At 42.6% G+C, this 26,219-nt stretch overlaps 1 protein-coding gene across 5 annotated transcripts in view; it reads left to right on the top strand.

Annotated features, from left to right (window-relative positions):
• PIP5K1B (phosphatidylinositol-4-phosphate 5-kinase type 1 beta) overlaps positions 1–26,219 on the top strand; it is a 299,598-nt gene that overhangs the window by 188,906 nt on the left and 84,473 nt on the right. For all 5 annotated transcript variants that reach the window (XM_055310888.1, XM_055310890.1, XM_055310889.1 and 2 more), the window contains 3 exons: positions 22,037–22,248; positions 23,589–23,672; positions 23,797–23,845. In XM_055310888.1, coding sequence (XP_055166863.1) covers positions 22,037–22,248; positions 23,589–23,672; positions 23,797–23,845 — 345 coding nt within the window. The remainder of the gene's footprint in view (positions 1–22,036; positions 22,249–23,588; positions 23,673–23,796; positions 23,846–26,219) is intronic.

Below are 26,219 nucleotides of genomic sequence, written 5' to 3'. Positions count from 1 at the left end.
AGTTAAGATTCCAGCCAAGGGAGGGAAGTTGAAAGAATTGATAAGAAGATCCCCAGATACTCAGTGTGGTTGCAGAAGCAAGAGGCAAGCAGTACATTTGCCTAAGCTATTTTGGGAGATCAGATCGGATCTCGACAAAGCAAAGGCCATAATATATGCAAACTTAGCCAGAGTGGCTGTCCCAAGTTAGGAGGAATTCCTAGACAGCCCCCCACCCCAGCCTGCAATTCTTAGTATTCAAATAATAAGACCCAGAACCTGGGAAAGATTTTTCCAATACAGTGAGTTTACAGAAAGTAGATAAAAGTTCCCTTGGAGAGAAAGATGAAAATGGAGCTCTATGGCTTCTGAAGAACGCTGATTATGTGATGAACAAATTCTCAGAAATAGCATTTTGTGGCGCAGGTGCACTTGGGAGAACCATCTAGATTCCCAGCTAAGTTGGACATAGTGGAGATTCACTGACGTTGAGCCCCAACCTGGTCAGGGTGGTTAGGACCTGGTTCCTGGGAAGTATGAGGCATGTGGCTTTTAGCACGTACTGTGGCTTTCTGGACCTTAGTAGGCCGGGACAGCTGACCTGCATTGGTGTAGATGAGAAGGAGGTACAAACCCTTGATGCGAAACACAGTTCTTTTTATGGGTCTTTTCTTTCTACATGTTATGGTGTGCATGAGAATGCACTAAGTGTGTCATTGGCATGGTTTGTTGCATTGATAGAGATGTTATTTCACAGCTCCTATTCCTAATATCTCACATGCCAGGCAAGCCTGATATATTTTTTTAATGTACATTTTATTTAATTTTCTCAGCACCCATCTGAAGTATGCGTTGTTCATATTCGCATTTTAAATTGGGGGATAATGAGGCTCTTAAAGAGGTGAAGGAACCTGCCCAGCATTACTTATTAGCAAGTCAGTGGCAAAGCTCACACCTGTTTGGGTCCAAAGTACGTGCTCTTAACAATTGCAATGTAAAGGTTCACTGTAAGGATTTTTTTTTTCTTTTAAAATTATCTTTTCAGAAGTCAGGGGAAGAACAGTGGGAATGAAGCAAACAAAAAAAAATGTCCAGCTGTGCTATTCAGATATCTGGGTGGATATGAATGATTCATGTTTTTCTTTAAAAAAGAAAAAACAAAACACACACGCATTTTAGTAGAAACCTTTTCCTGTGCTTTTTTCTGCCCTTACAGGATGTGGGTGAAAAGTGACTCTTGATTCCCCAGAGTTTAGTACAAGCCAGTCCAGTTTTAGATTTGGTTTCTCTTTGTGTGTGTGTGTGTGTGTGTGTGTGTGTGCGCGTGCGCTGCTTGCATCTTTAATATGGAAAGTCATTTTTTTCTGTCTTTTAAAAACACAGGCTCTGGTGCCAGAAAAAAAATGGGGGGGGGGCAGTCAAATGTAAAAGAGCTATAGCACCAGATTTGTCTGTTTATTAGTGTTTCCTGAGTCCCACATTGATGGAACAAGGTCAAACATGTACTCTTCGTCAGGAATGAGACCCTGGAGATTTTCTTTTCTTTTTTTTTCTTTTTTTTTTTTTTTTTTTTTTGGAAGACTTCTTTTAAGGAAGGTCAGTACTGAGGTCCTAAAGCTAACTCCCTCTGACTCGCTGCATTTGATCTTGACCCAAATACAGACCATGAAACTTCTTTAAATTACGCACAACATTCATCTTTAAATAGGCTTTTCTCAGGGTGGTGTGGGAGCACATAAATGCCTCATTGGGGTGGGAGGGAGCCCAAATCCCTTGACCATGACCAAGGCCTTTGTGATCTGGAGTCAGTAGCTAGTTCTCTAAGCAGAGCTGCCTTGAGGAACTCAGGCACATTTTCAGAATGGTGGTTCTTCGTGTTTCACAGTCATGGGCCTCTTTGCAAAACTGAAGAGAGCTGCAAACTGTCTCCCTGGAAAAATGCCCATCCACCCCACAATTCCTGTATCCCTTGGAACTCATTACACCCCCATCCACCTCATCTCAGGCGCGGGGTCCCCATCCTAGAGTCAGGCAGCGATCCACTTTCTCTCCCCAGAGCATCCTCTAAAGAGCCAGCACCCTGGATGCCTAGAACAGGACATGTGGTTGGCCTTACTGGAAGCATCTCTTGGCCTGATGTCTCCCTCACTTTGTAGAACCGTGCTTTAGTGCAAGCCGAGGTCAAGATGCAGGGAGGATGTGGGGTCACCCCCGGGCTGGCGCCAGTGCCGAAGCATCAGGACCCTTGTGGCTCTCAGTCCTCTGTCTCAGTGAGGTGGTACTGCTCAGACTCTAGACCTAGACTCTAGGCTGGGTCAGCAGCCCGGCCACAGAAAGGTAAACTAGGCCTGTTTTAGGATACATCCTTTCATTCACTTATCGGACACGTGCTGCGGGCCTTCTCTCTGCCAACATGGGGTGAATGACCTCCGTGTGTAATCAGTTGTCATACAGTATGTCAAGTGCCATGATAATATTCTAAGGCTGTATGCACACCAGAGTGGGTGACATCATGGCTTGGTTTTGAAGAAGAGTTCTTCAGGCAGGCAAAGCGGTAGAGGCATGTTTCTGTTCCCAGGCAGTTCTGATAAGCCTCCTGACCTCTTGCTTCCTGCCCATTCCACTTCTTTCATTTTGGGCGCTTGACTTCTCAGACTGCAGGATCCCAGTCCCCTGGCAGGAAGACAGCTGCATGGCTCATTGACCCAGTGTGGCTGGTGGACATTCCACCGAGCTTCCAACAGTCTGCTTCCCTCAGTCCCTGACAGAGCTGCTGCTTCTGGACTCTTGTGTCCAAAATGGCCTGATCTGTGAGCCATTATCTCCCAGGATCCCTGGGGCAGTCTCGCTCTGCTTTCCCCGGCTTCCCCAGCCTGAGCTTGCTTGGGCCCTGGTCTATCTAGAAGCCTGCCCCCTGGGATGGTCCATCCTGGGCCAACTCCCCCACAGAGCAGCGTAGCTGCTTGCAACTCTCCTGGAAATTGGAATGTACTTCATCTTTCAAACCTGCTGAGCCTACTTCCCATACAATTCAAACAAAGGCTCTTTCCAAAAGCAGGGACCCAGACCCTGGCCTCCTCCCGGTCTCCACGACGCTGTTCCCCGTTGGCAGTGTCTGGGAACAAGTAAATAACAGGGTCCCCTTTCTGGAAGCATTTCCGCTCCCTGGGCCTCACTCTCTGCCTGCCGTGGCAGCCTTCTAACACCCGTAAGTGACCTTGACCCAGGGTAAGAGCCGTGATCAGAGTCCTGCCAGGACTTCATCGGTTACTTGTTGCTGTCAAAAACAGGAAGGAGGATTTATTCAGACCATCCCCATGTGACAGACAAGCTGAGAGGCAATTCTTTATACTCTGGAAGCTACCATGCCCCGTCCAGTCAGCCACCTAAGTAACCCTCGGATCAGAGTTCTGCTCTGCTCCATATGCACAGCCACTGCCTTTATTAAGACCCTGATGATTCATTACTGGAGGTTCTGCAATAATCTCTTTACTCATCTTTAATATCATTGTCTTCCAAACTATGCCCAAGGCTTCCACCAAAGTGGTCCTCTGATCAGAAGACCGCCAGGTCCTTAAGATCCTCTAAGTGAGACTCCCCACTGCCTGTGAACCAAGCCCACTCTTCCTAGCTCGGGACACTAAGATCTTTCCTGCTGTGGCCCCTGCTACCTTCTCCAGATGCTCCTCCAGCTTCTTTTTCGGCCTTCTCTTGCCTCTGTCCAGAGCATCTTCTTTCTCCAGCCTTTCCAAGCTCCTGAGCCCAGCCTGTGAAGATTTTGACCTTTTTTTTTTTTTTAAGATTTTATTCATTTATTCATGAGACACACAGAGAAGAGAGGCAGAGACAGAGGCAGAGGGAGAAGCAGGCTCCCTGTGGGGACCCCAATGCAGGACTCAATCCCGGAACTCAGGGATCACGCCCTGAGCCAAAGACAGATGCTCAACTGCTGAGCCACCCAGGCACCCCGACTATGGCCTTTTCCTGCATGGCTTGCTCTGCTGGGCTGTTCTTCCCCTCTCTTCTTCACCTTGCCCTCACCTGCTCCTCTGGGAACCACCCAGCATCACATCCCTCTGGGACCACCATGCTGTGGCTCCTCACACGCCCTGGCTTTACCTCCTTTGTGGGATTTAGCACGCTCTTTTATTTATTTGCACGCAGGTCCTTGAGTTTGAGAATCCAACATTCATCTGTCACTGTATCTGCATTGCCTGGTGCTTAGTAAATGTTTATTGTAATATGTATTTGAACCAAGAAATAAGCACCATAAACCATCTGATGACAAAGAGAGACACGTTTAGATTGTACCTCCAAGAAAAAATCTATCTTGGGGACTTCTGTGTATCTAGCTGATTTCTGAGTTCTGCCCGTTTTGGAGGAAGTATCTGCTTTCACTGCCTTTGCCTGCCAGATTGGCATTGAGAACGTAATAAAGCAGATGATCTCCGTTTTGAATCACTCGGGATTATTTTGAAAAACAGTACCGATTGTCCCCATGTTAAGCCATTTGTGAAATGAAAGTATATTTATCTTTCAGTTGTTTTCCCATAGAAGCAGTACTGTAGAAGTCATTAGACTTGACTTTACTTAATATTGACCTGTGTCTCCTTTCGATGTTTGTGTCGTCTCCCTAGCTAAATCTGTAAATATCTCAAAGGCCAAAGCTCCTTCCTTATACTTCCCTGCCGAGTACAGTACCTGGCTTATTGTATATACTCAGTACATATTACAAGATTATGTAAAAAAAAAAACAAAAAACTTTTGAATTGAAATTTATGCATTAATTTTGGAAGAATGGTTAGGAGCTATTTTGATATTCATTTTTAATTTACTATAATTATTTCTTCTCTGATATAACTTATCTGTGAAAAATTTAAAAGGTCCCCAATCACTTAATTAATTTGATAAATTATTACATCTTACAATATTTATTGATAACTCTGGGGAAATGGGGGATCCCTGGGTGGCGCAGCGGTTTGGCGCCTGCCTTTGGCCCAGGGCACGATCCTGGAGACCCGGGATCGAATCCCACATCGGGCTCCCGGTGCATGGAGCCTGCTTTTCCCTCTGCCTGTGTCTCTGCCTCTCTCTCTCTCTGTGACTATCATAAAATAAATTTAAAAAAAAAAAACCTTTCAAAAAAAAAAAGATAACTCTGGGGAAATGACATCGCTGCAAAGTAGATTAGTGAGAACTTGTGTTTATAATCCAAATATTTCTTATTCCTTCAAGTGGGAGTCCTACCAGGCACAGTCCTGGTAATTAAAGACCCAAATGACTTATTTTACATTTATTATCATTTTTTTTGTTGCGCAGCAAAGTTATTAATTTTTAAATAGTGTGGAACGAATTTTCTTTTTTCCACAAATGTCTGTCACCATAAATATTAATAGGTTCTCAGAATTTAATGAAACCAGTCGTAAGAATACTGAGACTTTTTAATGTGCAGAGTGGGGTCTTTCTAACTATGTACAGCAAGCTCTAAATGTGTAGATCAGATTCTTCTCAGCTTTGGGCATGCTTGTATGGGGCATCAAGTAGATGATTTTCTGTACTGCTTAATTTAGCATTCTGGCTACTGCTTACCCCTTAGCTATAATTTTGTTCAACATTAATTTCTTGCACTTAGTTGAGACAGTTGTATTCTTTCTTTTTTATACTGGTTGCATATAAGTTATCATTCCCAGTTACCATTAAAGAGGAAACAGTGCTTTGGATCACATTTCTGTTAAGTGCAGGAATATCGACTCCACATCTCTGTATCTTTACCTTGAAAGATTATTTGCTGGGGCACCTGGGTGACACAGTCTGTTAAGCCTCCAACTCTTGGTTTCAGCTCAGGTCATAATCTCAGGGTCCTGGGATCAAGCTTCATGTAGGGCTACACAGTCAACAGGGAGTCTGCTTGGAATTCACTCTCTCCTCTCCTTCTGCCCCTCCCCTCACTTGTGTGTGTGCACTCTCTCTAAAAATACAATAAATCTTAAAAAAAAAGAGAGAGAGAGAGAGAGAAAGATTACTTACCCAAAAAAGGCATAAACTCACTGTCTTTCAAATTGTTTTACAAACACTCTAATCCCATGGTATATTTCATTTGCTCCATTGTTTCAGATTACGACTTGCACTCTGTATGCTTACTATTATTTTGATACCATGGCAATATAAACAGCAAAGTCAAAGTCGGTAAACACATAAGTAAAACCAGCTCCTAGAATCAAAGATTGTTTGAGCTGGAAAGAATCATAAAGGTTCCTGGGAAATAGTAGAATGGTGCCTTCCACACTCTAGTCTGAGAGAAATAATTTTGGACATAGATGTCTCTGCCTAACCAAATAGATTTCCTTGTTTGAATAAAGACATCACGTTCTCAAGGACTTTGAAAAAGTTGTCTACTTAGAAATCCTCTTTGACAAAAGTTCTTATTTTGAGATAATTAGACATTCACATGTAGTTGGAAAAAATAATACAGAGAGATCTTTTATCTTCAAGTTTCCACAGTGGTTACATCTTGTATGACCTCAGCATAATATCAAAATCAGGAGACTGACATTGTTACTGTCCACTGACCTTTTCCAGATTTTGCCAATTTCATACGCATTGATTCGTGTCTCTGTGTGGGCATACGTGTCTGTGGTTTTATGCAGTTCTTTACGTATAGAGATTGACTTCACCACCACCATCAAGTATGGAGCAGTTTGCTTCACAAAGATCCCTCATGCTACTCTTTTATATATAACCAGAGCCACCTGCCCCCTCCCAGCTCTTTCCCAAACCCTCGCAACCACCAATCTGCATTCTTTCTCTTTAATTTTGTCATGTCAAGAATGCCATATAGGGGCATCTGGGTGGCTCAGTGGTTGAGCTCAGGTCGTGATCGCAGGGTCCTAGGATTGAGTCCCACATCAGACTCCACAAAAGGAGCCTGCTATTCCCTCTGCCTATGTCTCTGCCTCTCTGTGTATGTCTCTCATGAATAAATAAATAAAATCTTTTTTTAAAAAAAGAATGCCATATAAATGAAGTGAGACAGGCTTTGTTCTGAGATTGGCTTTCTTCACTCTGCATGATGCACTTGCGGTCCATCCAAGTTAATGAACACATCAGTACTTGCCCCTTATTATTGCTGCATGAGATCTCGTGGATCAGATATGCCACCGTTGAACTGTTCATCTGCTGGAAAACATGTGGCTTTTCTCTAGTGTTTTTTACAAATAAGGCTATGAACATTTGCCTGCAAGTTTTTATATAAGCATAATGCATTCCTTTGGTAGAAATTCGGTCTCGTAAGGAACTGCCATACTCTTTTCCAGAGTGGCTGTACTACTTTACATTCCCACCAGCAGCAGGTTGAGTGATCTAATTTCTTTTCATCCTCACTGGCTTTTGCTGTCGTTGGTATTTTTTGTTTTAGCTCTTCTGACAGATGTGTATTTAAGTCTCTTGTTTAAAAATGACTTGAGGGGATCCCTGGGTGGCTCAGCGGTTTAGCGCCTGCCTTTGGCCCAGGGCACCATCCTGGAGTCCCGGGATCGAGTCCCACGTCGGGCTCCCGGCATGGAGCATGCTTCTCTCTCTGCCTGTGTCTCTGCGCCTCTCTCTCTCTCTCTCTCTCTCTCTCTCTCTCTCTCTCTCTCTCTCTCTGTCTATCATGAATAAATAAATAAAATCTTTAAAAAATAAAAATGACTTGAGTATATGTTCCAGTGAAGCAAAAGATACCCAATAGGGAAGGATTTGGGGGGAATATAGGATTTCGGTGACAAATGAAACAGAAAAACTTAAGAGTTAAGTCGAATGACTGATCATGTATTCATAGGACTTAATGCAATCGATAGGAGTTCTGAAGGAGAGGCCTAAGGTACAGGACTTGGCCATGTGTTTCCAGTCCTAAGCCTTTCTAGGAGACTTTGAATGCTCATAGGACTTCATCTAAGTCTACATTATAGCCATTGATATTTCTAAATTATTTTGTAATTACTCAGGTATGTGGTTAACATTTAACCTTGTGAGCCTACTAAAATCCACTCCCCAGGAGAATAGGAACTGTAGCACTTAGGTCAATGTTAGTCTTTAGGGAAGTTCTAGAAATAACAGTGTAGTGGTGCCTGGTGTCCCTATTTAAGCCTGTGACTCAGCTGTTCATCAATCCTGCAAGGGGGCTGACGTTTGTCTAGGCACTTGCTGGTGGCTGCCGTTCAGCACTGGTGATGGCAAGCAGGAAGAGAAGGGGCAATGTGTCAGGACAAGAGAGTTTCAGGGAGGCTACAGAAGTCAAAATATTTTTCTGTGTTCTTGACCTTCTACCAACTCGGGGATACTTCAAGTTGAACCAGACAAGTAACTCTCAGTACTTTGCAAAACCAGACTTTCCAGTTTCTGGTGGAGGCAGGGTTCCATCTTAGATAGAACCTGTAAATACCAAAGTAGCTTAGCATTTAGAACACATCATACATAATATATAATCACAAAATAGACATACACAGTACCATACTTATCACATGATTTCCTGGACAGTAAAGACACATTCTCAAGGCTCATTGTGTCTCTATGTTGGTTCAGTTGACATTTATTGTGGACTTGCTCTGAGCCAGAACAGTGCTTGACATTACAGGTGGGCATTCATCAATCCTCAGAATGGCCCTGTGATGTGAGTGGCATGATTTCCTTTCCAAGATAAAGAAGCAGAGACTCGGGACAGGTGACAACTCCCAGGTCCCCAGAGCTCACATGTTGGGTCAGGTGTCTCTGACTACAAACGCAGGCTCCCCTACCAGTGTGTTCTCTGTAAGGAGTCTGTAGTCTAGACAAAAAAACATCTGCTGGAATGAAAACATTAAGTACCAATACGGATTCAAACAAAATGGGCTGAAAGTGCCCAGTGACTGGTTTTCCCACTCTGACTAGGAGCTGGTGGAGAAGGTACTATAGGAGAAAGGATTCTATCAAAGTAGAGAGCTGGATTTGGATGAGGCAAGAGAGAGGAAAACAGTACCAATGACTGAGGAACACAAAATAAAATCAGTAACCCAAACAATTTTAGAAGTTTAATGAAAAGTGTAAACAAGCCCATTAACACTTCCCAACTGTTACCAACTGGTGTACATGTGAAATACTATCAACTTAAAAGCAAAACTATGTTCTGAGAAATGTGATGGTCATGGTGGAGTTGACTGTTTTTCAAAGATTGTTTTTCACATGTTGTGGGAGGGAGATGAGGCCCGAGATGTGCTCTTGGCTCCTATGTGAGCGGCTTTCAAGAATTCTCATCAACCACAGAGGTGACAGGATTATCAAACCAGCATTTGTTTTAACCCTCACTTCAAACCAAATGGAACATTGTGAAAATTTCTACAAAGAGAATGGAAGTGGGTGGCTGAAAATGTCTTCCTTGGCCCTAAGCAAACTCTTCTTCCTTTTCCTCCTAAAAGATCACCTAAAGTTAGACAACTCAAGTATTCCCTGAGGTGTGGTGGTGGTTGTTCTGTGTCTAACCAGCTTTCATTTTAAGTAGTTTGTCACACATAGAAATGTACAACAGTTGAACTTAATGGAAGCTGAAGTCCTTGAGCTTATGAAATGGAATGATGCTATGTCTGATGTATTAGGGTTTTCTGCCTAGAACCAACCTGCCTTGATTTTGTGGTTGACCAGAAATCTAGAGGTAAGATCTGTGGAGGTTCCCAAACAAGGATTCACAAAATATCTGAGGGGAGGCAGGAGAAAGAAGGAAGTACCCTAAGGGCTATCTCCTCCCCACTGGGAGTCCTGGGAAACCAGAGAAGAGAGCTGCAGCAGGAAGGGGAAGTGGCCTCAGGAGGGTATGATGGTGGCAGCTCTGCCTTTGAAGATGGCTCGGGAAAGGCTGTGAGTTTGGCCAGTGGGGATCCAGTTGTAGATGCCAGTGTGTCAGTCACATGGATGATCCTGTGAAATAGAGCAGTCTTGTCAACATCCAAACCAAAGGAGACAGGACAGCAAACCCTAGTAGCTTATGAAAGGGAGTTGAGGCTCTATAGCCTAGGAGAAACTTCTAGGGTACATGGGTGGCTCAGTGGCTGAGCGTCTGCCTTTGGCTCAGGTCATGATCCTGGGGTCCTGGGATCAAGTCCCACATCGGGCTCCCCGCAGGGAGCCTGCTTCTCCCTCTGCCTGTGTCTCTGCCTCTCTCTGTCTCTCATGAATAAATAAAATCTTTAAAAAGAGAGAAAGAAACTTCTGGAATCTGGTGACAAACTGAGTTGCAGAGTTTGAAGGAGTTTGAGAGTTTCCTGGCTCTGGGAAAATGTTACAAAGTTTAGGAAACTATTCAGAACAATCTGTGGCAGGTTTCCCAGCTTGCTGTGCACCTGTCAAACGTGATCTTGTCTTCCTCCCAGAAGCTTTCAACTCCAGCAACTGGAAACACTTTTGAAGGGGAAAACCCGTTTGATTTTAACAGGGCTTTATTTTATTCATTTGCCATCCAGTGCTGAGTCTCCATGCTGCTGCCGGAAAGGGGTCTGCGGGACCGTCCTGTGAAAGGCAAGGTACTTCCTGGGCCACGTACTAGTTCTAGTTCTTCCCGAAAAGATCAGCACACACTGGCTTCTGAGATGAGAGGCTTTGGTTCACATAAATAGCTCTTCATCCATCCTTGTATCAGTCAACACTTTTTATCGGGTTCCTGCAAGTCAATATTCCTTTGATGTCACCAGTGTTCTTCCTTCAAAGACATTTTTAAATGTAGTGCTTTGATCAGGCAAGTATAACTCTTCTCCCCTCACTTTCTCTCCCTTGAAATTTTGCCCTTCTGTATGGTGAGGTAGCAAGTTCACCCCAGGGAAATTTCAGCCTGGTAGAGTAAGATGGCCAAGAACAATCTGTTATTAATGAATTTATGTATTACATTTCAACTTTTTGTTTAAAAGGGACACATCTGTGCACTTTTCTAAACACACACATGCACACATACACACACACACACACAGAAAGCATTTTAAAAGGGGTAAGTTGTCCACTGGATGTGTCAGTTGTCCATAGCTCTTAGTGATGCAGGAAAGTGAAAACCTGATTTTTATGTAAAGTATCCTTGTCCGACCTGAATGTGAGCCTGCCTAGAGTCCATGTCTTGTTAACTTCCTCGCTTCATTTCTCCACAAGAAAACCTCATTCATAAACTGCCCCTTTGTCTACCTTCAGCCAGCTCCAGCTGTTCCAAAAACACATAGTGCTGGGTGCCAGCACCACACTGGCTGAGCTCTCAAGCACCTGCTAATCTGGCTTCAGACGATGTGCGTCCTTGGGAGGTGGAGATTAGACATCCTCAGATAGTCCTCTTTCTGAAAGAGCTACCCATCTTCTTTCTAGATTATGAGAAATTTCAGGGGGAGAAAATAGCAAGAACCTAATTTTCAAGGAACAGCAAAAGCCATGATTCCAGGTCGCAGATTTCCTTGTCTACATTCAGATGTGTGGGGAAAATAGAGTTTCTTAATTTTCTGCTAATCTTGTTCACTAGATTCCACCTCCCCAAATATTGGCTTATAAATTAAAAATATTCCCATCTTTTCAAGTTTAGTCACCTCCCAATTTAAATATTCTTATTCAAAGCTGAACTCTCTGTCATGTCTGTCTGGTGTAAACTGGCTCTCTTTTACTACTCCATGTTTTTGGGTAAACCCTATTGGAGATGCTAGAGTTTCCATCACTTGGTGACACATGGAGACAAGATACACTTGCTCCGGGCTCATTAACTTAGTTAACGCTTAACTGACTGAGCCACCCAGGCACCTGAATACATTACTTTTAAATGTGCTTACAGAATCATTTATTAAGAAATCTTTATTGGTAGAAACAAAGTTATCTATAAAGTGGGGCACCTGGGTGGCTCAATGGTTTAAGCATCTGCCTTCAGCTCAGGTCATGATCTCAGGGTCCTGGGATCGAGCCATACATCAGGTTCCCTGCTGGGCAGGGAGCCTGCTTCTCCCTCTCCCTCTGCTACTTCCCCTGCTTGTGCGCGCTCTCTCTCTCTCTCTCTCTCTCAAATAAATAAAATATTTATTTTAAAAAAAGTATAAGAAAAAATCCAAAACTCCCCCAATATAGAAGTTGATGTGTGTGTTGAAGGAGTTTGAGAGTTTCCTGGCTCTCCTGTGTGTATGGCTGTACATATATATATAATTACATATGTATAGTCACATAAAATCTGTTGAAGTAGTAGATGGCTATTTCTAATGCCTATAAGATACACTTTGATTACTGCAAACTTTTTGAGTGAGCACAAAAAGTGGTGGCACAGGTTAATCCAGCACAGTCCAGCATTCTAAATCACTGCATTAGACACAGTGAAAAACACATTATTGCCATAACCAGGCTAAGAATTGAATATTTATTTCCGTCTGCTTTACCAGCCAAAATTGTATGGCTTGTCACAGTCTATTTTTTCTTTTTATTATGTTAGCAAGGAACACTCCGAGCTTTATTGAGGAAATTAAATTAAATTTAAAAGGCAGTATTCAGCTTTAACTGACTTGTACATACAGGTAATTCAGGAGCTATATATACTCTAAGGAGCCTACTTTGGGTGGAAAGACAGACCCTTGGATTCATTTTACCCATGTGTCCAGGAATGTCTCCCTGCATAAAGGCATCAGGATTGAATTGTCTTTTATTGTTGAATTAACACAACTGTTTTTGCCTGTCATCTTATCCTTCACTCAAGGACTACACTATAGGCCAGCAGAAAAAACTCAGGGATTTTTTTTTTTTTTAAGATTTATCTATTCATGAGAGACACAGAGGCAGAGACACAGGCAGAGGGAGAAGCAGGGTCCCCGTGGGGAGCCCAATGTGGGGCTCGATCCCATGACCCTGAGATTATGACCTGAGCCAACGGCAGATGCTCAACCACTGAGCCACCCAGGCATCCTGAGTTGCATTGTCTTTGCCACCCTTAATATCTTTTGGTGCTGGGTGCCAATTTTTAAATGTGGCTGTTTTTCGGAAGGTCTTTTGGACTTATCCAGTATTATCCTTTCTCAATCTCATACCAGCTTAACTTCACATCCCTTACAGATTGGAAATGTGGAGAGACAGAGGCAGGAAAGCTAAGCAGGCCCTGAGCTATGTTTCAGAACAGAGCATCCATCTTAGAGCCAACGCCAAGTGCTCTTAGATGACTTAATAGTCCTTGAGGGTGACCTCACCTGTGACACCCTCTCTTTGCAAAGGCATCCTAAAAAAGTGATATTCTCACTAGACTCTAAGTTCAACCTAGTTTATAGCAAAATAAGCTTACCCTGTATCTACCATTTAGTTGTGTGCCTACTAATCAGTAGATAAAAAGTCTCTGTAAAGAACAGCTTGATTTTTTGCCCTTGACATGGTTTTTATAAATACCTCTGGTGTGGGTAGGCTTGAAAACACTATTATCTTTATTCTTCTGATGATACAGAGCATGTAATCACAGTAAATTCTTTGAGTGCTGAAGATTTTTCACAAGCGTTATGATCTTGAAATGCAGCATTGAGTTCTTATATTTGAGATAGAAGATGTAGCACTCTACATTCTTTGCTGCTGAATATTTTGCTTTTCATTTGCTTGCACACATGGACAGCAATATAAAAAAACGCACATTTCTGCTATGATCAGAGTGCACAGCAGGGAACACAAAGCGTAACAAGCCTTTGGTACACAGAACATTCTGGTGTGTATGATAGGAAAAATACAGACACAACTCAGTCCTACTCCATAGAGGGATGCTGATCCTGTGCCTCAATTTTCAGAGGGGAGATGTATTTTCAATGTTTTATGAAGATCATGAGTATAGTTGTCATGAAGAGTTGAGATAAGCTTTGAAAAACTAAAAAGATTTTAAAAGACAGTTACTTTTGGGACACATTTACAGGTAACTAAGGGATATACAGCCTGGAAGGTGTCTTTAGACAGATGTTAAGTAACCAGCAGATCTTGTCTGAAGCCACAGTAGCAAAGACCTTTGCTCAGTGTCACCTGAGCAGTGCTAAGAGGCTGAAGGCTTTCAGCTAGGGGCGTGATGTAACCTGGTCAAGCAAGGGGTTCCAGAATATATGGGAAGGTGGGAAAAAGAGAAGTGGAAATTAAAGCATTAGCACGAAAGAATGTTCCAATTATAGAAGCTGCAGGATTAAGCAGCTTAATGGAAGGAAAAGGAGTCAGGAAGTCTGGAATCCACATCAGACTGATTTTGCATTTTAAAAAAGGGAAAAGGGGCAGCCCGGGTGGCTCAGCGGTTTAGCGCCTGCCTTCGGCCCAGGGCGTGACCCTGGAGACCCAGGATCGAGTCCCACATCGGGCTCCCTGCATGGAGCCTGCTTCTCCCTCTCCCTGCGTCTCTGCCTCTCTCTCTCTCTGTGCCTCTCATGAATAAATAATTACAATCTTAAAAAAAAGGGAAAAGAACTGCTTTGGAGGAAAATAAATGTTTAGGGTTACAGCCTGACAGTTGCATAGAATTTAGGAATGTTCAGAAGCCCATTGGAAGTACAACGGGGCTGGAGCTGAGGAACGAGTTCAGCCTAAAGAAAAAATTTTAGGAACTGTCTGTAGAGAGAGAATAGCTGGAATCTACTCACTAAAGGATGCTCACATATTTTTTTTCCACTTCTCCCTCCCACTGCCATCCACGTACAAGTATCATCTCTTTTTTTTAATATTTTTATTTGAGTATAGTTGGCACACAATGTTAAATTAGTTTCAGGTGTACAACCTAGTGATTAGATGAGTTTAAACATCCTGTCATGTTCACCACAAGCATAGCTACCATGTGTCCCCATGCAGCACTATCACAAACCGTTGACTCTCTTCCCTATGCTGTGCCTTTTATCCCCATGACTTGGTCATTCTCTTACCTGGGAGCCTCTATCTCCCATTCCCTGTCACCCATTTTGCCCATCCCCTCACCCCTTCAGCAGCCATCATTTCTCTTTTGTTTGTTTATTCTTTTTTTTTTTTAGATCCCACATATGAATGAGACCATATGGTATCTTTCTCTGATTTAATTCATTTTAGCATAATACTTGCTAGGTCCATCTGTGTTTTTGCAAATGGCATCATCTTATCCTTTATTATGGCTGCATAATATTCTATTTGAATGTATGTGTATGCCTCTTTCTTATCCCTTCATCTCTTGATGGACACTTGAGTTGCTTCCACATCTTGGCTATTACAAATAATGCTGCAATAAACATAGGAATCCATATATCTCTTTAAATTAGTGTTTTCATTTCCTTTTGGTAAATACCCAGTAGTGGAATTATTGGATCATAAGGTATTTCTATTTTTAGTGTTTTGAGGAACTTTTGTCCTCAGTGGCTACACCAATTTACATTCCCACCAACAATGCAAGAGGGTTTGCTTTTCTCCACATCCTCCCCAAATACTTGTTATTTCTTGTCTTTTTGCTGTAGCCATTCTGACAGGTGTGAGATGATACCTCACTGTGGTTTTGATTTGCATTTCCCTGATGATGAGCATATTTTCATGTGTCTGTTGATTGTATATCTTCTTTGGAAAATGGTCTATTCAGGTTCTCTGGCCATTTTTTTAGTTAGAATTTTGTGTTTTTTTTGGTGTGGTATAAGTTCCTATATTTTGGATGTGTCACTTGTAAACATCTTCTCCCATTCAGTAGGTTGCTTTTTTGTTTTGTTGATGGTTTCCCTTGCTGTGCAAAAGTTTTTATTTTTATTTTTTAGGATCTTATTTATTTATTCATGAGAGACACAGAGAGAGAGAGGCAGAGACATAGGCAGAGGGAGAAGCAGGCTCCCTACACAGACCCCAATACATGACTGGATCCCAGGATCATGACCCAAGCTGAAAACAGAGGCTCAACCACTGAGCCACCCAGGCATCCCCAAAAGCTTTTTATTTTGATGCAGTCCCAGTAGTTGAATCTTGCTTTTGCTCCTCTTGCCTTAGGAGACATACCTAGAAAAATGATGGTGTGGAAGATGTTAGAGAGATTACTCCCTGTGCTTTCTTTAGGATTTTTATGGTTTCCAGTCTCATGTCTAGGTCTTTGATACATTTTGAGTTTATTGAAGAGACTGTCTTTTCCCCCATTGTAAATTCTTGTTTCCCTTGTCATAGATGAACTGACCACATAAGGGTGGGTTTATACTGGGCTCTGTTGTATCCATTGATCTATCTATTTTCATGCCAGTACCATCCTGTTTTGATTACTATACCTTTGTAGTATATCTTGAAATCTGGAATTATGATACTTCCAGCTTTGTTCTTCTTTTTCAAGATAGATTTTGCTATGCAGGTCACAAACTAAAATTTGTATGGAGCCTCTAAGTGCTATCTCTTATCCAGACTATAGAAATACTTCTCTGTCAAAAATAGGTACCTCTCATGTGAAGTTTCTGCACAGCACCCTGACTTTCTGCTTCTGAGCCTTATTCCAGTCTGTAGTTGAGGCTTGTATAATTTTTAGGATGATATTGCCTATTTTACTTGACCCTGAAATTCTAGCAACTTCCAAGGTGCCTGGGACAGACCAGATGCTCAGTTGTTTCCTCCCACAAAAAGAATAAAGGAATGTCATTGCTGAAAAGTAAGGAGGGGAAAATGTTGAGAGAGAGCAAAGATGTTCACCAAAGGAAAGGCAGGGAAAGACAAATAGGAAGGCAGGGAACAAGGGCTGAGGGCAGCAGGGATTCCAGGGGGTGCAGTCAGCAGGGATGAGTCTACAGGTGACGGAGTGACAGTAACAGTAGTAGCCAGCATTTATTGAATGCTAAGACTTGATGTGGATTAACACAGTCTGCATGATAACCCTGCAGGGTCAGAGTTCCCATTAGCTCTGGTTTACAGATGAGAGAACAAGGTCCAGAACAGCTCTGTACTTTACCCAGGGACGCATAGGTGTGAAACCAGACTACCTGGCCCCAGAGCGCAGAGCCTCAGCCACCGCACGGCCGCTCCTGTTCCTCGGGGCATAAAACCAGGTGCAGTGAGTACATGACACAGAGGGTGGAAGAGAAGGAAGAGGGGAGGGGGACCAGGCACTCTTGGTGACCTGTGACCATGGAGAGAGGGCAGCACTGCCTGTCATACTGAGTTAGGATATTTCCCACATTGGGTCACCAGGTGTATAGAAACCATGTGAATAAGAGCATTCCCAACATATCACCGGCTAAAAGAACCTAGCGGGAAAAACAAAACAAAACAAAAACAAGGTGCCTGGCTGGCTCAGAAGGTTAAGGGTCTGTCTTTGGCTCAGGTCATGATCCCTAGGTCCTGGAATGGAGCCCTATGTCGGGCTCCCTGCTCAGCTGGGAGTCTGCTTCTCCCTCTCCCTTGGCCCCTCCCTCCACACCACCACCCCCTCCCCTGCTTGTGCTCACTCTTGCTCGCTCTCTCAAATAAACAAACAAAAACTTAAAAAAAAAAAACTGAAGAAGATTCTTTTCTCAAGAATAGTTTTGATCATGTCCTCAGGATAACGTACCAGATGCTCCAACATTGCCTTTTTTTTCTTAAACTATCTTCCAGTATTATTACTGTCTTAAAATCATCCTTGAGAGGGAAGGGGGAAAAAGAAATCTGGCTTTGACAATAAATGCTACAAGACCATTGGGGCATGCCACCTTGCTGTCAATCTTACATGTGTCTGTGAATCATTCCTGCTTTCTTCTTTTTACAAGTGGGGAGGTAGGGGCACCTGCGTGGCTCAGTGGTTGAGCATCGACCTTTGACTCAGGTCATGATCCCCGGTTCAGGATCAAGTCCTACATCGGGCTCCCCGCACAGAGTCTGCTTCTCCTTCTGCCTTTTGTCTCTGTGTCTCTCATGAATAAATAAGTAAAATCTTAAAAAAAAAAAAAAATACTTAAAAGTGGGAAAGTAAAATGTGGCCTGAGCTAAATGGAAAAGCGCGTATTTGCGTTGTGACCTCCATTTTGCATGGCAAACACACAGCAACAGAATCCACCAGCAACAGCCAGGTCAGGCAAACATTCTGGAAGAAAATGTTTTCATGCCTAAGTGACAGACTAGATTGATGGGTGTCTGTCATGTTGCAGAATGTTGCGCACTCTCAAGCCTCACACGTGCTAAGATTTTGGCAGATATATTTGATTCCTTTAATTAAGGAACCAGGAGGATATGAATAACAACTATTTTGTTCCTAATTGATGCAGATCTACAGAGCACGTGATTAGAATCTGTTCCCAGAGTTTTTCATTACGGAAGTTTTTGAATTCGACTCAAAATGTATGCTTATATATTTATCTTTTTCTTTAACATTTTTTTTATGGATACTGACTTTACCTAACCCAAAATCTGACTGTCATGGTCAGCTTCCCACACAGTGGGAAAAGAATTTATCTTTTTAAAGCTTTTCACTCTGAAAGTAGGAGCCTGGCCTCCTAAAGACAACTCAGGATCCTTCAGGGACTCTGACAATCCAGTTGACGAGTACAGAGAAAATGATCCTCTTTTAAAAATGTATGTGTAGCTTTTTCATCATCGATTCTCTCTTGAGGCTTGCTTTTCTAAATAAGCCAGGACAAATATTTGGCCACTGAAAGTATCAGGATAGCATCGGGAGTTAAAATTGGACCAAGCCCGACTTTGTATCGCTTATAAAATACACATGTTCTCTCTGGCCTATCCTTAGGCAAGAGAAGAGACTGTAAGTACAAACCCAATGGTTCAGGTTGAATAGGGCATTGAAAATATAAGGAAAAATTTTTCATGGAGAAAGCTTTTTAACAAGCACAACTCACTTGTGGATGCTTTTTTGCAAAGGAGAAAGAAGGAAAGGTGATTTTGTCAGGAGGACCTTTCCAGTTTTTTCCCACTTCTTGCTTTAAACCACCTTGGTTGTCTGGTAGGAACATGCACAGCGTTGTCACCAGGTCTGGTTAGAATTCTCTTTTGAAGCCAATTTACTGCTTTGAGGGGACTACTGAGCTGTGCAGGGCATGAGGCTGTGGGTTTTTTGCTCATTGAACATGGGACTGTTTGCCCAGATCTTGAGGCTCTCATTTTATACCCCATCCACCAGAACTGTGATGCTGCCAGCTGACCTTTTCCTGTTGACACTCAACCCAAAACTTTTAAAGGGACCCAAAAAGGTGCTGGTAAACAGGCTGAAAATGCAGTCATATTTTTCTGGCTTTTTGTGCATTTTGTTGTCAGAAGTATGACTTCAAGGGTGTTTACTTCAAGACGGCTTCTGTAGCCTCTCTCACGCTAGTGTGAGCGATGAGTCACCATGACTTATAATTAGGATGAGGATGGTTAGCAAGGAGTTGAGCATTTTCTCGAGAATTTTTCCAGGCACTAGATCTGCATTGCCATGCTGAATTTTTATAAGCACCCTATGCGCTATATAATGTAATTGTCAGCCCTCTGCAGAGGAGGAAATGGGCACAGGGAGGTGATGAATCCTGCCTAGGTTACAGAGTCCGTGCTCTTTATCCTTTATGTCATGACCCCAGAGCGTCTTTAAGAATGGGGAACGCCTGGGTGGCTCAGTCGATTAAGTGTCTGCCTTTGGCTCAGGTCGTGATCCCAGGGTCCTGGAATCGAGTCCCCCACGGGGCTCCCTGCAGGGAGCCTGTGTCTCCCTCTGCCTGTGTCTCTACCTCTTTCTCTGTCTCTTATAGAATAAATAAAATCTTTTTTTTTAATTACAAAAAGAAGGGACGCACGAGCTCGGAAAACTGGCATCTCAGGTGATGCTCACGGTACAGGGTTCATGATGCCATCTGAGCAGCCACTGTTCCCAAGCTACCCTTGCAGGATGGATGGGAATTACAAAGGCCAAGGCCCTTCTACTCTTGTGTCTACCTGCAAAGCACGTCCAGTGTCTGTCAGTGTTTCTCCTGAAGAGGTCGGGGTCCTTGGCAACTGTGAGGCAAAACTGGCTTGTTTCCCATGGGACCTTGTGGCTTCATAGAAGGCTAAGGAACTGACAAACCTCCCTGGAGAACCAGCCAGTGGGTCTGATGCCCAAGTGTTGGGTCAGTGGTGTGGAGCTTCTCCCGCCAGACTTCCCTGTTACTTCAGTCTTGCCTCCACTTCTTCTTATCTGGGTCCACATTGCTATCGGGCCTCTTTCTGATCTCTTGGGTTAGAAAGTTCCATGGCCTAATCCTCTCAAGTAATCAGATTCTACTCTTAGCTTTTGCTTGCCTCTTTTCTCCAAGTAATTAATTTAGTAAACTGAAAGATGACCAATTGATACTCTGAGTAATTGATACTCATGGGCAGTCCCCTTCCATTTGTCCTCACTGATGGCAAAGATGCATGAGACCCAGGGATGACCATATTTCTGGAAGGCCACCTAGGCCATAGTTCACAACCCCTTCCCCCCATCAGACAGTATCCATCAAGTGGCAGTCACAGGTATGTGAACCCTCAGGCCCAATCTCTGTTTGCTATATCATAAATATGTGATCAAAAAGCAGTGAGGGACACCTGGGTATCTCAGTTGAGCATCTGCCTTCTGCTGAGGTCATGATCCCGGGTCCTGGGATTGAATCCCACATCCGGCTCCCCACAGGGAGCCTGCTTCTCCCTCTGCCTGTTTCTCTGCTTTTCTCTTTGTATCTCTCATGAATAAATAAATAAAATCTTAAAAAAAAAAAGCATTTGGACTCCCCTGAAAGTAATAATACACTACTAATTAAATTGAATTTAAATTTTAAAAATTTAAAGACAGAGACACCTGGGTGGCTCAGTGGTTGAACGTCTGCCTTTGGCTCAGGTCATGATCCAGAGTCCTGTGATCAAGTCCACATCAGGCTCTCCACAAGGAGCCTACTTCTCCCTCTGCCTATGTCTCTGCCTCTCTCTCTGTGACTCTCTCATGAATAAATAAATAAAATCTTAGAAAAATTTTAAAGACAAATAAATAAGCAAGCAAGCAGTTGGGCTCAGAGAATGAGAAGCCTAAGGAATTCTGGGTATTCAGTCCCTGGTTAAACAATTATCTATAGACTCTGCTCCTCAGAGACATTTCCTAACTAGGGTATGGTGACAGATTATCATGTTGATTCAGAGACAACTGTTCTGCCATTGCAGGCTCATCTTAATTACCGGGCTGTTTTGATTTCCCAAGCAGCTTTGTGTGAGAAATGCCAGGCATTAGAAAATCTGTTGGAGAGAACTTTTTTGTAGAGGATGATACCCATTTTCATGCACTCCTGAGTACTCCTCCTCCCCCCACACCTCGGGAAGCCTTGTTGACCGCTTCTCCCCCTTGACTTCCTCTCCTGCTGTTTTCCTGTCAGAGCATCTCTCCCTCCTTCCTCTGGCTGCAACCGGCTACTTTTAATTCCTTCTCTTCCCCACTGTTCGCTGAGTGGGTAACAAACCATTAAGTCCCGTTGTCTGTTGAGATCATAACTTCTTAGAAACACTTATACGGGGAACCGAATGGCAACTCTGAAAGACAAGCTTTCCAAAGGAGACCCCTGAACTCCAGCAAGGTTAAGACTTGGAGAACAGAATCCAGACAGAAACATTCTGGGCTGACTCCTCATGCTGAGGAGGTTACAAGTGCATAGTTGTTGCTGTCTGTGCTCTTCTATCTATGAGCCTGGCCTCTGGGGTTGACTGCCCGGGTTCACATCCCAACAATGCCACTTATAATGACATCGAGCAAAGTACTTTATCTCCCTCTGTTTCAGTTTGTTCATCTGTAAAATAGAGACAATAATAGTACCTCAGTCGAAGAGTTGTGAGGGTTGTGAATCTGAGTGACCTACTTAGAGCCTGGCATGTGGGAAGTGTTCAATAAATGTTATGAGTGAAACATTCATGGAGGGTTAAGAAAAGATGTGCTTGCTTTAGATTTGCATAAAAATATCATCCTGGAGCCTTTGTGATAATCCTTACTGAATATGACCTGATAATAACCCAAATGTTTTTATTTTGATTTCTCCTCTACCAGCCATCCCCTGGGAGAGACGCAGGAGCTGTGCGTCTGCACATCTAGAGCTTTCTGATTCTCTGCAGATGAGACATTGAGCTGCTCCAGTTGACCGACCTTCTGGTTCTTTTTCTCACTCAGGTGCTGGAAAGCTTCAAAATCATGGACTATAGCCTTTTGCTGGGAATCCATATCTTAGACCATACCCTCAAAGAGAAAGAAGAGGAGAATTCACAAAATGTGCCTGATGCTAAGCGGTCTGGGATGCAGAAAGTCCTCTATTCCACAGCAATGGAATCCATCCAGGGTCCAGGGAAATCTGGAGATGGGATCATCACAGAGAACCCGGACACGTAAGTGTGGCCACCCACATGCCCACCCTCCTCCTGGTAATGGCAGCCCACATGAGTGGGTAATGAAATGCAATCATGTTCCCTTCATGGTGGCTCTTTGAGAACAGATTCCTATCTGATGCTAAAATGGATTAAGCAGCCTTCATTTCTATTCATCTGCAGATAACTAGATGAGTGGCAGTTCTTCGAGTTACTACCATTCTTTCACCCACATGGTTTCTTTTTTCAAATGGCTCCATTTCTGAACAATGGCTGAAAATGTTTTTACCCCCCATTTACTCCATATGCAAAACGTCGACCACAACAGGAAGAATATACTTTGAATCTGAATAAACATGTATTTAAGAAAACACGTGACAGGAATTACATTCACAATTCAGAGCTTCTTATCTGCATAAGAAGATTCTGTTGTTCTAGGTCCTACACCCTGGCAGATGTGATCCCTTGCCTCAGCCAGATGTGCTCAGTAACTGTATGATTAGTTTGCATATATAAAGTGCATATTGACTAAGAGAAATAATTACAACCAAAGAAAATTATTGAAACAGTTGACTGTCACGTGCATTTACTAGCTGTACAGGAGACTGAACGAAAGGCCTCATTTTCGTTGGCCATAAGTGATTGCCTTCTAGGAGTCTCTGACAATGACTAAATCACAGGCATATTTCACTTTTATAAAGGAAATCCATACATATCAAACTTTTAAAAACTCCTTGCCAGTAAATCCATCTAAATGTCCAATAATCGATTAAATAAATTATTCTGTATCAGTATGGTGAACTATTACACAGCCATTAAAAACACATTAGCATTGAATATGAGGAAAAGTACATCATTTAGCAAATGAAAACTTCAAGTTCTAAAACATGCTAACTTAAATAATTGCTTTTATGGACGAGTAAATACATATACACATTTGCGCTGGAAAGGTGTACCAAATGCGAATAGTGGTCCTTTGCATTATAGGAATGGGTTCTTTTAAAAATACATATAACCTCACAGTAAACAGATAAAAGTGTTGCATTTTTTAAAAAGCAGTATTTCAAAATACTTGAAAAATTCTTGCTTGTGGTTTTAAAATAGGAATAATTTTTTGTTTGGATTCTTCCCATCCAGCTGTCCTGAGTTGACAGCTATGGTTTCATTCTCCTGTGTGGGAAGTATATCATTTTGGATTCCCAGGAAGACTTTACCCGAGGCAAAAAAAAAAGGGGGGGGCGGGGGGAGGGCCAGAATTCTTAAAGTTGTCCATTTTTATTTATAGTATATTTATCAGATACGACTTTTAACTTCCCATTATAATACATTGTAAAATATTTTCTCTCTTGCTCTATCAACAGAATGGGAGGCATTCCAGCTAAAAGCCATAAGGGAGAGAAATTACTTTTATTTATGGGCATTATTGACATTCTGCAGTCCTATAGGTAAGAAATTTGAGGAAGCAGCCTTTCATGATTTCAAAAATTAATCCACAAAAGATTCTGAAATTCTATCATATGGGAGTGATTTTACATTTTCATTTTTATTTTTCTATCTATTTACATTTAGGTTAATGAAGAAGCTAGAACATTCCTGGAAAGCCCTTGTCTATGATGGGGTATGTGATTCCCCTGTTCCTTGTTAAACGATCTATTTTTGTGATTTCTGAGAGTTCAGGATGTATCTAGGAAGTCATGTCAGCAGACAAAACGATGACATTATATCTGTGTGAAATCTGAAGGACCCACTTATAAGAGGAGAGGATGCTAAGAAAAAGGGGGATACTCTTTGCGTAGGTGCTGGGAGAATCAGGAGGACAGGTGAAATGAGTTTCTCGCAAGACCGAACTGTGGGGTGGTCTGAACCTGACTTGAGTGGTCCACAGCCCTGGATTTGAATTGAACCCTGCCTTCACCACTCTGCTAACCACGTGATCTAGACACATTACTTGTGATCTGGCCTCTCTTGGCCTGGTTTCCCATCTGTACCAGAGACATAGTGATAGCACCCAGGACCTGCCCCAAAGGGCTGACATAGGGATTAAATAAAAACAATGCACTTTGGTGTTCAACACAATAAAGACATCACAAGTGAAAACTTACGAGTTGTTATGGATGCATACACAACTGAGACTAGACTGCCGTGAAGATGTCTGTTGGACCCAGAATTGCATAACAAAGGAAAACAATGATCAAGCAATAGCCTCCCCCTCCCCCTCCCTACTCTCTTTCAAAACACGTACACACATGCTCGCTCCTCTCCCGATGTTAGATTTGAACTTTTTGCTGCTGACAGAACATTTACTGGCCTCGGCCTCCCTCAGTTAATAACCCGAAGTGACACTTTCAAAGAATATATCGGGCAAAGATGTGCTCACACATTTTTTAAAAGATGTTAGCAGAGGCTTTCCTCTGAAAGAAGATAAATTATAGATATCATTCTTTTTCCTTTATTGGAAAGAACACCCACTTCCTCAGTTCTGTGGAAGACTGGTAATAACCTTTGAGCACGAAAGATCTGCATTTTGTCCACAGGCTAAGGAATGGGCTTTGTCAGAATGCACTTGTAAACAACAGGTCCACAAATTTGTTTCTAAGAATTAAATGTAGGCTTATTATTCAAATCAAAGATTCCTTCTATTTCAAGGCCAAGATGGTGGGTTCATTTTTTTTTCCCCTTCCAGCTGACAAAAGTAGAGCCTGCATAATATGTTCAGCATAGAAGAGAGACAGTGAACACCCTTTCCCTTCTGTTTCCGAGACAACTCTAATTCCTTGTTACCAGGCTAAGATTTCTGATGTGAATGACCCAGTTCTTAACCGATCAGATGCTGCTCGGAGGCCCCTACCTTTGTCTAGTTAAAACACACCTTCCATTTTTGGTGGGATTTTTTTTTTAAGAGCATCTCTGTACAAACCATTTATTTGTGGGATGGTAAGCAGTAAATTCATTTTTGTTTGCTAGCATGCCTCTTATTTAAATGATGTTTCTTCATATCAAAGAGAAACACGGTCCAACTTCTCAAGGAAAGCAAGATCTGAGTCTTACTCGTCTTGCACTTTATTTCTAAACTACTATGCTTGTTGTACGTGTCCACTTCAGACAAGAGCTGCATGTCAAACCAGCAGGAGATTCCCACCATATCTACAGCATCCCTGATGGTCTAGAGGACCCTTATACCTTGGCCAAAGAGGCTTCCTCTATATAGCGTCCTTCATAACATGCTGATGATAGATTTACCTATGCCTCCTGTAACACCCTATTTCACAGATGAAAAAAAAAAAAAAAAGATGGAGACACCATGACACTGTCTTCTTCCTGGATCACACTGCTTATTAAAGTTAGAACTAACACCAGAACCAGGTCTCCAGACCTTTGGTCCAATGTGGGCTGCTTCTTCCAAACTCAGAGCAGGCGGTTTATACCATCTAAACTTAAATTTTCAGGGCCCCTGGGTGGCTCAGTCAGTTAAGTGTCTGCCTTCAGCTCAAGTTGTGATCCCAGGATCCTGGAATCGAGTCCCACATCCAGCTCAGTGGGGAGCCTGCTTCTCCCTCTGCCTGCTGCTCCCCCAGCTTATGCTCAGGCTCACTCTTGTTCTCTCCCTCCCTCCCTCTCTCTTTCTCAGTCAAATAAATACAATTTTTAAAAAATAATAAAAGTGAAATTTCAGAACTTTTTTTTATTAAAGTCCACAATCTTAACATCAAAATGGAATGTTTACTATTTCTAGAAATGTTATCTTAAACAATAAACACGTGATCACTGAATAAACATGTAGAATTAGCTTCTTCCTCCATCTCCTTTCCTGGGTTTGTAATAAAATGCCCCTTCAGTCCTGAAGACTCCTGCCAAGCACGAGAGAATTGAGTTAACAATTCAATTCAGTTCAATTCTATCTAATTAGTAGAGAATTCAGCATAACGGAGCTCATCAGTCAGCCTTGTCCCCAAGGAATCTTCTGTGTCTGTGCACCTGATTACTATGAGGCA

Source organism: Nyctereutes procyonoides, unplaced genomic scaffold (genome assembly GCF_905146905.1).
Source record: "Nyctereutes procyonoides isolate TBG_1078 unplaced genomic scaffold, NYPRO_anot_genome, whole genome shotgun sequence".
Lineage (NCBI taxonomy): Eukaryota > Metazoa > Chordata > Mammalia > Carnivora > Canidae > Nyctereutes > Nyctereutes procyonoides.
Note: the sequence above shows the minus strand (reverse complement) of the source record. Positions and strands in the feature narration are given on the sequence as shown.